The sequence below is a fragment of the Alligator sinensis genome, unplaced genomic scaffold, assembly GCF_000455745.1.
Source record: "Alligator sinensis unplaced genomic scaffold, ASM45574v1 scaffold554_1, whole genome shotgun sequence".
Classification (NCBI taxonomy): Eukaryota; Metazoa; Chordata; order Crocodylia; family Alligatoridae; genus Alligator; species Alligator sinensis.
In genome coordinates, this window is record NW_005842424.1 from 743990 (window position 1) to 757041 (window position 13052).

Sequence of the window (13052 nt, forward strand, 5' to 3'; positions counted from 1 at the left end):
AATTTGTTCACCAGAAACAGATTCTTTATGTTGTGGTATAAAATAATGACAAAGAGAACTGAAGGGGATGACCGATAAGAAGATGCATTCACATTCTGCAAGTAGAAAGAGGAACATTTGGAACTGCAGGTACCCAGACACACTGTTAAGCTTAGGAGTTACCAAACACTTACAGCCATAATTTTTAATATATTTAGGTTTATAACCTTATGAGGCCCTTTTGTAAATCTCATTAGCTGCCTGCTAGCATCTTAAGACATCTAAATTCCTCCGGCCCTTATGATCTGACTCAGCCAAGTGCATAAACATGTGCTTAACTTTAGGTACAGGAGTAATCCTATTGAACCGAGTAGGAGTGAGACTATTCCACTGTATAAAGTAAAGCATATGCTCAAGTGTTTTGCTGGATCAGGATGTTAGAAAAGTTTACCCTTTCCTTTGAATTTCTTGGTTTTTTTGTTTCTTTTACTACATCTTTTTTTTTCTTTTGCCATAGTTTTTAATGAAAGAGATGTGTATTTAAAATGCTCAGATCATTTTTTTTTTGTTCACAGACTCAAATTTAGGACAAACATTAGTACATTGCTAGAAAATTTTAAAAAGCTAGTTCACAGGCAGGCAGACTCAGAGCTGGAGAAAGATTAAAAAATGGCTGGCACAAAGACATACTGAATCTTCAGGAAAAAGAAATTCTACTGAAACCCATTTAACTGGTATTCTTTTCAGTGCAGCAATGCATATTTTAGTTTTATAAGCACAATCAAAAGTTGCTGGGCACAAACATAGCTCCCTTCCCACATTTTTCAGTGGTTGGAGAGCCCATTTTCATTATAAATACCTTTGAAATGTCATAATATAATCAAATTTGGTTTTGAGTTCTAAACGATCTAATGAAAAAAATGGTTGGTTTTTTTTTAGCATTGTAATTACAAAAATGCTTGAAATATTTTTTCCAGTGATTGATCCCTGCTCTCTGCCCTTGTATCTGCATTTCCTCTCTGAGAACAGGACTCTATTCAGCGACTTTTAAACCCTTAAAATAGGAAATTCCAATGAAAAGCTAGACAAAACATTGAGTAGTGATATTTGGGCAGTTTTAGTTCAAGTAATTCATACTTTTATTCATGCAGGTTTACTTTTGTATTAAGTAGCAGACTTTAATAATAATGATATGAAGCACTGTTCTTTAAAAATCATTATTTGTGACTCTCTTTGAATGACACAAACACATTTGGTAAGTTTTGTTTGTTGTATTGGCTTCTCTCCTTTTCTATACAGGTGCACCCCATCAGTCTGATCCAGAGCTCACTGAAATCAATGGGAGTCTTTCCTTTGGCATCAGCATATTGTGTACCATGGTTTTTTATGAAGGGCTCCAACTCATCCAATCTACTAGAAAAAGTGCAGCATATTTAGAACACATTTAAAGAAAGGAGGAGGACTCAAAGAGAGAATTTTTTTACATTATCATCTTGAAAATGAGGCAGCTCTTTGAAATTTAAAGAGAGGAGAGTCACTTTAAATACCCTGATGCAAAGATGCCAAGCTTTAAGAGCACATACAGGTACTAGCAGAAGGATGTAGGCCAAACTTGTACTGACCTAAATGGTGGTGAAGGTTTGTAATGGAGGTCCAGTTCAATGAACAGGAGCTGAGAACTTGTGAAACTTTATCTATTTACATTAAAACCTTATTTCAGGAAGACATTTTGAAAACCTTGACTATAAAAGAGTTAATTGCGTCTAAACTGCCAAATTTTCACGTACCAATTAAAAATTTAGATCTACCTTTTAAAATCCATTTTAATTAGAAAATATTGTTCCTTCTTGTTAGAAGGAAAAGCCACACCATTAATATTTACATAAGCCAATTTTGCAAAATATACCAATAAGCATACAGTTGGCAGGAAGATGACATATGCTGCAACAGCTGAAAGTACTGCCTATAGTTAAAATTTCCCAATATTTCCCATTATAAAACATGGTCTGGAGTTGCTTATGACTTTAACTACTTAAGCTGCTTTTTTCCATGATAGGCATATGCCTTCAGCTTATGGCTGAGTTTTTTTGGAGTCCTATTGTTTTGTCCATTTTAAACAAAATCCTATAACCACTTCATTGCGAAGCTCTAGTACCCGAACACTTTGGACCAGGGACTGAAATTTGGCAGGCTGATGGCGTTGTGCCAGGAATGTGCCTTTGGTTGTGCCTGTGGAGTTCCAATCAGATTCATCCAAGTGCAGAATATATGGAATTCTCAATTCACATATGCTCAGCAGAGATCTGTTACCATTTGGCAACTGTACAAGTAAAGCAGAAACAGAAGGTCTGTAACCACTAGAGCACTCCCCTTCTCCTGAATCCAGGAATCTGGAGTCTCTGCATCCCTCTGCTGTCAGTAAATTGGTCTAAACTTCTAGAGCAAAAGGTGTGTCACTTTCTTTTTACTGCCTGGTCCACATAAATGGTAACAGCCTAACCTTAGCTGGTACTCCAATAGCTTAAGTGATAGAGAGCCATGATATAGACCCAACAGCCCTAACTAGCTGACAGTCCATGTCGTGGTCAGCATGGTTTCCAAATGATGCAGTGTGTTTTTTCAGTTTTGTTTCTAAGAAAGCTAGGAAATTATATTAAAAAAAATGTATGCAAATAAATAGAATAGAAAAAATTAAGATTGCAAAATTTAAAATTAAGGATGCCAGTATAATCTTCATTTTCTCCCACTGGGGCAACTGCATGGTCTCTATTATGATTCTATTCTTTATTTAAATGACACACACTGCTTTTTCCACAGAACTCCTGCATGGCCAGCACTCACTCAAAGAATCAATCAAGGGTATAAACATATATAAACATTAGAGGTGCACCAATACATCGGTCTGATATCGGATCGGCACCGATATAAAGAAAATTGATTGTATCGGAATTCAGCCTAATGTGGCTGAGCACAGCACAGCAGGCAGCGCAGTACGTAGGTGACGAAGAGCACAGCCCAGCAGCATAGAGAGCTGCGTGCAGCTGGTAAGTCTGTTGTGGTGGATGGAAAGGAGGGAGGGAAGGGCATGTGCTGGCAGATGAATGACCCCCGCAGTGAGGGAGTGGGGAAGGGGAGGGGCACAGGATAGAGCTGTGGTTCGTCTGGGGGGTGCAGGGCAGGGGCGGCAGCTCCAGCTGCTGTATGCACCCCGGGAGGACATGGGGAGGGGTAGATGTGCCCCCAGATCTGCGTGGGGCAGGACAGGGTGGGCTGTAGCTGAGGGCTGCGGCGGTGTCAGGCTCTTCCTGGTGCATGGAGGCTGCGCTCAGGGCTGTGGAGCCATGCTCTGAGTGCACCCTCAGCAAGTATACAGATGACACCAAGCTGGGGGGAGCAGTAGATACTCTGGAGGGTAGGGCTAGGATTCAGTGACCTAAACAAATTGGAGGACTGGGCCAAAAGGAATCTCATGAGGTTCAACAAGGATAAGTGCGAAGTCCTGCACTTAGGATGGAACAATCCCATGTACAGGCTGGGGGCTGACTGGCTGGGCAGCAGCTCTGCAGAAAAGGCCCTGGGGGTTACAGTGCACAATAAGCTGAATATGAACCAACAGCGTACCCCTGTTGCCAAGAAGCCTAATGGCATACTGGGCTGCACTGGTAGGAGTGCTGCCAGCAGCTCAAGGGAAGTGATTATTCCCCTCTATTCAGCACTGGTGAGGCCACATCTGGAGTACTGTGTTCAGTTTTGGGCTCCCCACTACAGAAAGGATGTGGACAAATTGGAGAGAGTCCAGTGGAAGACAATGAAAATGGTGAGGGGGCTGGGGCACATGACTGCAGAGGAGAGGCTGAGGGAACTGGGCTTATTTAGTCTCGAGAAGAGAAGACTGAGAGGGGAATTAATAGCAGCCTTCAACTACCTGAAGAGGGGTTCAAAGGAGAATGGAGCTAGACCATTCTCAGTGGCGGCAGATGACAAAACAAGGAGCAATGGTCTTAAGTTGCAGCAAGGGAAGTTTAGGTTAGATATTCTGAAGAATTTTCTCACTAGGAGGGTAGTAAAACACTGGAACATGTTACCCAGAGGTTTTTAACCAATGGTATCCAGGTTACCTTGGAGGTTTTTAAGACCTGGCTAAACAAAGCCTTGGCTGGTATAATCTAGTTGGGGATGATCTAGGTTTGAGCAGGGGGCTGGACTAGATGACCTCCTGAGATCCCTTCCAACCCTAATTTTGTATGATTCTATGTTTCATGGTTACTAAAGCTCCTCAGCAGCACTCAGGAGAATGCGACTGTACTCCTGCTTCTGCCATGCAATTTGCATGTGGTGTTGGGCAGGTCATGTAAATTAGAATATGTTATTTATTTTCTAGAATCTGAGTCACTACAGGTCACATTTGCAGAAGTGCTTGCCATTCAGAACTAGAACTGAAGTAAATATGAACTGTGCTAAGAACATGAAAAATGGTAGACGATACCAGACATCTGAAAAATCAAGCCTAAAGCTTATCAAACTGGGCACTCAAAATGACTGGAGACTTGACTACATCCTCCATGGGTAAAATTCAGATAATAATTCTATCTTACTTCTTTGGGGTCTTGTGAAGCATTCAACTACTGCAGTAATAAAGCCACTGAAACGCACATGACAAAAGGAACAATTCTACATTCAGCACAGACTGCATGATGTGGAAATAAGACATGGTGTCATACACTGAATGAGGAGGATAAAATTAAATATTGTAAAACTGCTCACTAAGTGAGTACTGCCTATCCTGTGCACTGAGTCAGGGACCCCATGAAAAAATAACTGCATGAACAAGTCATTAGAGTATAACACAATGCTGAATTGCACAGGCAACCTTAATTCTGACATTTCCTGACCTCCAGGTGCTTCAGATTGTAACATTAATGTATTTTTCATGTTTTACTTTGTGGACAATATATGTGTATGTTAGAAAAAATTGCTTATATATAGTGATATAATAATAATTTCATAGGCAGTTTTAGTTTTCATTGTTCTAAGCTAGTTAACACACCTGCATGATTTTTTTTTCCTTCTGCATTTTTCCATAGTAATAAAACATCACTTGCTACCAGCCTTGTTTTTCATCTCAGTAGTCTGTTTGGATTATATCTCTGTGACAGTTCATTGCTGCACTTGGAGGTAGCTACATTAGTTGTCCTAATTTGTTCATATACTCTCCTTTGTTTTGCCACAGCTCACTTGTGTAGCACACAGATATATAAAACTGGCATACTGCCATCTCTGCTTGGAGATGGTATTTGGAGCAGCTGCTAGTCCACCAACTACCAGTGTTTCAGCTTTGAACTGTACAGTCATAAGTTACTTTTCCACCCAATGCATAGATGGTGTCATTATTGCTGGAGAAGGCAGTGAACTTTATAATACCTGCTTTTAGGAATACTGGATATATGCAACATCTGAATTTGAAAATTCAAGTATCAATTCACAGTTTGGGGTTTGTTTTTTTTTTGCAGATTTCTAAACAGCTCTGAATGTACTGGATGACAAACAGTCTGTGTCCTTATATCATATGATTCACTCCATGTTTAATTAATTGGGGGAAAGGTTTCATAAGCAGGAGGCCTACTGCAACTATGCTGTAAGATAAGGGATGGGACCAATCACATAAGGGCCATAAATCTGGTGGTCAGCATTAGAGGCCAATGGTCTTATTCTTATGCCTCAGGAGAAATTTTAGTTTTACATTTTTGCTTTGACATTGCAATAAAGACTGAAGTCAAGAATAAAATCCCAGTCCTAATATAAAACAGTAAACGGAAAAGGTCTACTTGAGAACGTGGAAATCCATCCAAGTCCTTAAACAAACAAACACTTTCAACAAACTAAACCACACGCACACCCACCCCCAACCCTTCCCAACAGGTGGGTGTAAAGAATGGGAAGCAAAAATGGGACGCATTATTCACTTGTGTGCCCCCAAATACATCAGCATACCATAGCGCTAAGGGTGGTTTGAGAACCGAGAGAGAGAAACAGATGGGCACGCGCCCAAACAGGAGAGGTTTTCACTCTGTGGCTGGTCGGCCACGTGCCATGCTTACCGGAATCCCTAGAGCTTTCAGAATGTTCATTTTACACATAGGGCAGGTGCGATGGTCTAGCAGCCAGGGATCTACACAAGATTTGTGAAAGAGATGCCTGCAATGAAAAGCAAGATATTTTAAATTCCCATCCACCCCAACAGAGGTTAAGAGTTTTTCGGCGAGTCCTAGCAGTTTCTTTTGAACTTGGTCAAATCTGGGAGTGGTGAAAGTGTGGTTTTGTCGTATGCAAGAGGCTTAGAAAATGGCACGGACACAGTATAAAATGCCCTTCCCTTTTATCTCATTCAGGTATGTGCACAGCCCCCTGCCAGTGCCAGCAAGATGTATACAAACTAGAAATTCCAAAAAAATCAGAAAAAATAGTATGTTACATGTAGCAGCAAAAAAACTTTCTTAAACTCTTATAGACTGTGAACTCTAATACTTGTAAAGAGAATGCGACTGGTAGTAAAGGTCAAATCACACAGGTCTCTAGTGATGGCCCCAGAACACAAAGGTGATCCTACAATCATGGTTTGTACTGACTCACTTTTTGTGGGAAAAATGTCAAAAGGCAGAGGCAGGGAAAAGACAATACTTAGAAGAAAGAAAAATAAGAGCAAGAAAAAGTAAAACCACTACTACTTTTATCTTCCTGCTCCTAAACCACCAGCTATTGAAATGAAGCACTCTAGCTGTATATTTCTCTTCCTAATGTATGGCTGATGCTGTTCCTTCAGCCAGAAAAAGATGGCCAGTAAGACAGTGAAGGCATCTGGATGATGCAAGGCATCTTGCTCACATTTTATCCAGTTACAGGTAGCATAGTTTCTTGACCATGAGTCTAAGGTACCTACAGCTGCCCAACCAAAAATGAGGCTGTATAAACCAACATTAATGCAGTATTTCCCAAACTTTTGATACCCGGGACACGCTTTTCTGGATTAAATACTGGCAGGACACTTCATTCTTACACCCAAAAAGGTGTGTGTGTATGTATATAAAGATAGAAATAATTTTTTTCTTCCAAAACATATATTCCATTCCCTTGCCAGAGGAAATCAACCAGGCTGAGATGTATTATCAAAAAAATTGACATTAAAAAAATCTCTTTAAGCAAAGGGTTAGTTTTTATACCAGTGGCTCTCAACCTTTTTATCCTCAAGCCCCCTCCATACCTTTTCTGAATTTTGCAGCACCTGAGTTGAAAATCACTGAGATAGATCCAAATTCAGAAAATATCTGGAGGGGGGCCTTGAGGCTAAAACAGTTGAGAACTACTAATCTAGCTGCCTGATACCACTTAAGGGCAGTGGGGGCAAGACTTCACTGTGACGTGCCCTGCTCTTTCCCCTCTCTGCCCCCTTCCAGCCCCAGGTCTGTAGCTCAGGGGGCAAAGGGTGTTCAGGTTGCTTCTGCAGGGTTTCACATGCTGGTGATCACCCCTGCAGTCCCTTGGAGTGTGGAAGAAATGAAGGGGACAAGCTGAGCGGTGTGTCCACCAGCCTGCCTCCTTGCAGCAGACCATGCTGCTGGGAGCATGGGGAAGGCTGGCCCAGGGGCTGCCTGGGGGCAGGGAAGGCAGCAGCAGTGGCGGCAGTCCCCAGAGGAGCAGCCTCAGGTGCTGCTGGGGTAGCTGGGGCAGGTGCAGAGTGGGGAGGACAGCAATTCCCTCTTCACACAGGGGAGATCTCGCACCGCACTGCTGTGGCTCTTGCAGTACCCCTTTCAGAACCAGTGATTGAATGCGTACATTTTATGGATGCCTTTGCTTCTTCTCGGGAGGATGTGCTGTGGGGTGTGGAAATCAAGATATCCAAGGGAGGAAATCAAGAATTCCCAGAGTGCTCAGTGAGGAAATTATCTGCTGTCTTTGTGTCTGAGTTTCAGAGATTTTCCACAAAGGGAGTGCCCACGCACAGCCTAGTGGGAGCTCCTCACTCCTTTTAATTACTGCAACATGTGCAGCCTTTTGGCCAGGCTTTGTCTGGTTTGTTTGTAAGTTATTCTGAAAATATTTTATCTGAGGGGAATCTATCCCCAGGAGAGAGGTGGTGTCCATTTGCCCAGATTTTCACGAGGGAGAACCTGACTGCAGCTGGATGGAGGTGTGTTGAGGCAGAGACTTGGTCTCAGTTTAGACTCTGGAGCAGAGGCCTCTTCTCCTGAAAGTCAGAGTATTTTGTAAAAAAAAAAAAAGAAAAAATTGTTTCTTCCCATTCATCTTTGGGTTTTCATGAGAATATCTGCTATTTTCTTTTCTGTCACTAAACAGCTGTTTTTGCATTATCTTGGACACTGAATTTATTTAGTCAAGAGTAAGACACACCAGCTTATCTCATATGTATATTTGCTCCTCCCTGAACATGCCCTGTAGCTTCATCTGCATTAGGATACTTTGTACCTATTTCCAACCCCTATTTCAGTCTATAATACCACCTACTTTATTGTTAGCATTGACCTAACTGTACGGATCTAAAAACAGTGTAGCCGTAGTCTTGGCATCTAGGTTTCTGTGCAAGAACTTGCATACACACTTACCTAACAAAAATTGGACAGAAATACAAAGGACTTGAACAAAATTGAAAGAGGACATTTTTATATTAAAATAGGAGGATCCATATACACATATGAATTAAAATGAGAAATGCTGCAGACTAAATCCAATTGGCTTACTTCAGGGCAAGTGTAAATGCCTTCTCTTAAGTATATAAGGGAATATTTCAAATATCTACCCTTGCATGTCATATTTCAGTCAGGCAGAACTTTGCTGAGGTATTGTCCACACTGCTGAAGACAGGCATATAAACACGTATTTCACTGTGATTCTACATTTCACTGGGCCTTCACTAACCCACACATGTATTTCACTGGTGTCTTTAGGAGTCGTTACCTACCAGGAAAAGGGCACATCTGCCAACTAAACTAATACTATCTGTTGAGTTAGCAGATCATCAATAACAGAAATACTATCTCTGCACAGAAGATGTTACTGCTGAGAAAGCCAGGATCATCTCATGTACAGGAATATTTATGTATTAAGTCCAATATGTGCAAAGTAATAATTTTGCTTCTGTATTCCATCTCAATGTTTAAAAAACAAACAAACACAAAACCCCCAACATTGTTCCTCACATAAAAAGACATATAACAGTCTTTCAACTAGTTGGAAGATACTGAGGTACATTTTCATCATTGTTAATTCTTAACTACTCTTACTACGTGGTTGTATCGTTCTGTATACTTGCTGGATTTCATATTACATAGTAGTAGAAATTCTAGTCGAAAAGTATATGAAATCTGAGACCCTTACTCACTCAGCTCAGCTCCCTTTCTTGTGGACATGGACCCTCTGGGAGTAAAGTTAAAAGAGAATTGATAATACTCCCTTTTATTCTGAGTCTGACTTCATACTGCTATGGTAGAGAGCAGATCTCTTCTTGGAAGCTGAATCTAGTCTAATTATATCAATTGGCTGCAACACCAAAGTTTGTCAGGCCTCATCCGACACTGCATGTCATCATGATTCATGTAAATGAAGTATCATGATACTTAAAAGTTAAAGCCACTACTTTGCTAAGGTTACTAAGGTTCACAACTCTTTTTCCAAAACAGCTTTTGCCTTGTTGGGAAAACCACATAATGCATCAAATTTCAATCTCTGTAGTATCTAATCCCTGCCTTCTCCTTATCCCAGGAGGTTTGTATTCAGCATATCATCAGACAAGCATTTCCAGTAGGTGAAAGCACTGCAATATATAGCTTATTTACAATCCCCGAGGAGCTACTCTAAGAACCAATAACTGAGAACCAATAAATAATTTACATTTAAAGCTTATGCTCAGTCAAATTACCTTGAGTGTGTTGATTTATGTAGTATACTGAAGTCAACGTCTTGTTTTTGAGCTATATGTAATAACTATATTAAATATTATTAATTAGTTGATTTGTTTTCTTTAATAATGTACCCAAACCCCTATGCTAGCATAAGTGCCAACATTTAAAGCTAATTTTAGCCAAAATAATCAATTTAAGTATTTTTTAGAGAGCTTGCATATTCATATGCTCTTGAAAAAAAAAACTGGACAAAAATCTGCTTCTGATCAAGAGTATGTAACTTGCAGAAATAAGGTCAGGTCATTCCAACATAGACTTGAAAGTCCCCCTTTGTTTTCAAGTTCCAGCTCTGCAAACCTCAATGAGGCCACAGATCACATTACAGCATTTCATAAGGACTGTTAATCAGAGAAAATTTGGAATTTTCATGTTTTACAGGCATTTAACTGAAGTTCTGCTCTCCTTGAGGTCAGCTGGTTTTATAGAACAACACTCTTAAAGGAAAGCTATCAATGTCAAGTGACTTAACCTTGTGACGTATCTCTTTGCACTGCTTCAAATACTAAATTAAATGATATACTATAGTTTAATTGGTTTTAGCCTGTATTTGTACAACAGTTGGTCAGATTGAAGGATCATTTTATTTGTTAGAAAATGTGTTAGTTTCAATGGCTCCAAAATGAGATGTGTAGGTTTAAAGTCCCTTCCAGCCCTAAACTTCTGTGAATTTGTTACAAATCAGAGGTCAAAATGATCTCTTTATCATTTTGCATAGCACTGTTTGGGTAAATGAGGAATCTATTTTTGCAAATTTTGTTGTGAAGCTCTGTTTTATTTTTTATCCCGTGTTACATTCCCATACATGTACAAGGCATTTTAAACAAACAATCAGGGGATCTTTGCCCTGAAGACTTCATAATTCACAGCAGGTAGAAAAAGACAAACAAAGAATAAGATGTAAGGGCAACAATAACATGATGCAGTCATTTGAGAAAACTCAGCGGTCTTTAGGATTAAATGTTTGAAATTCACTTGAGGAAGTGAACTTTGAAAGCAATTTAAAACAAAAGATGAAGTTGGAAGAAATGTCAGTGAGTTCAGAAGTCTTCCAAGTGAAGGGGACGGTGAGAAAGAACCACAGAGATCGGCATGGAAAAAGGCAAGAAGGAGAGAGGTCAGAAGTAGAGCCAGGTGAATTATTTTTGCCAAAACACTTTGTCGAAAAATGCAGATTTGGGACACATGAATCAGCCTCAGAACTTTTTCAGTGGGCAGAGGAGACTATGAAAAAATATTCCAAGGAAGCTGAAACATTTCACACCAACTTTTCTGAATGAAGTGGTCTGATTTGAAATGAGGAAAATAAATTTACCCAAGTGTCTTAAAATACCATTTCAAGTTTTTTTTTGAAGCATTTTAAAACAAAACATTTTGGGTCAAATGAAACACTCTGTATGGCTCCAAGCTGATTTCTTTTCCTTAGATTTTAGTTGCTAAACATTTTGAGCAGCTTTCATTTTAGGTTTACCCAACGTCCTTTATTGAAATCTTATTTTTATTTCTGGAACTGCAAGCAAACTAGAAAGTTTATTATCACATAGGTTCTAGTCAGAAACAAGGAATGAGGCAAGAGGGAGACAGAAGCAGAGAGAAAACTAAATTGCACAGGGCTATAAGAACAAGAACAAGTTGCTTAAATCTCGTGCCAGGACACATGGGGATGCTAGGAAGGTACATGAAGAGGTTTCAGCAGTTACAGGTGTAGTCATGAGATTTAGTGAAGAGTACATGAGTATGACTGTTTTTCAAGGTAAGATAATTAAGTTGATTAAAGAGGATAAATATGCAGTGGAATAAGCCTGCATAGATTGTGGCTTTTCTCGTGAGCAACACATGGGCCAGAACATGAAAAATGCATGGAGTCAGGGAGACTAAGCCTGAGACGTGGAGGTGGGGGGTTAGAGTTTTGGGTTTCTGCAGAACATTTAGGTTTCTTCAGTAATACAGGTGGAGGAAATCATGAGTGAAGCATGGTCAGTGAAGCAGGGTTGTTAATGGAATAGAAGTCATGGAAAGAATGTGAACTAGGGCAGGGCAGGATATAGCATGCAGTGCTGATAGAGACGAGGTGACCAAAGAGAAAAAGAGATTAACCAGAAATAGATATTAACCTAGAAGGTGACAGTGCTATGCAATGAAAGAAGTGGTTAGTAAGAGGAAGACAAAGCAGCATCAGTAGTACCAGCAACCTAGCTATCCCCAAACATTGGGAAGAAAAAATGAAGGGAGATTTGAAATCACACACAAGACAGGACTGGGACAGTTGACAGCACACTGGGAACACTGGAACATGGTTGCATTCAGTGCAGTGTCAATGCCTTCAAAAACCTATTTTAATGATGCTTGCTACTGCTCCTCTTAAAACTGGTTATTAAACCAAAACTTATTTCAGTACAACATGCAAAAGCCAAGTAGTACACTATTTTATCTCAACCTGTCAATTTAAATTCTGTGGTCCATGGAGTGAAATTTAAAAATAAAAAAAAATTGTAAGATCTGGTCCCATAGAGAAAAAAAGGTATAAATGAAATGGATCTCCCCTCTGTATTATTCGGTATGGCATAAATAAAGGCAGGATACCCATCACTGACTTCACTGCAACTAAAGAGTATGTTTTAGTGAAGAAGCCAGTGAAATAATCAATGTGCTAAAAACATCTCTTTGTGTGGCTCTGACATATCTATCTCTACTGAAGTACAGGCAGTCCTCGACTTATGACATTTCGAGTTACGGTGAATACCACTTACAACATTTGTAAATTGACACCCTGTTTCGACAATCTGACACGGGTTTCGCTTTTACAACGCTGGACAGTCTGTTGTGGTGGGGGGGAGAGGGGAGGGAAGATGCGTGGGGAGGCATGTCAATGCCCCTGCAGTGAGGGAGGGATTGTGGCTGGGGCAAGTGCTATCCAGCCGGGGCGGCGGGGGGGGGGGAGGGGGTGGGGCAGCTCCCACCGCTGCATGCTGCAGGTCTGGGAGGGCATGGAGGGGCATGTGCCCTGGGTCTGTGTGGGGCAGCCAGGGCCATGTGCCAGGCAGAAGGTGCTGGAAGTGGAGGCTCCGCCCCGCCCCCCCCTTCGCGACCGGGGGGGGG

The 13052-nt window shown here is 40.7% G+C and overlaps 1 protein-coding gene across 1 annotated transcript in view; it reads right to left on the reverse strand.

The window, feature by feature from the left end:
* Positions 1-13052, reverse strand: part of RNF150 (ring finger protein 150) — a gene marked incomplete at its 5' end in the record, with an annotated part of 196291 nt that overhangs the window by 36741 nt on the left and 146498 nt on the right. The window contains one exon of the mRNA XM_006030126.3: positions 6078-6174. Within this exon, the coding sequence (XP_006030188.2) occupies positions 6078-6174 (97 nt within the window). The remainder of the gene's footprint in view (positions 1-6077; positions 6175-13052) is intronic.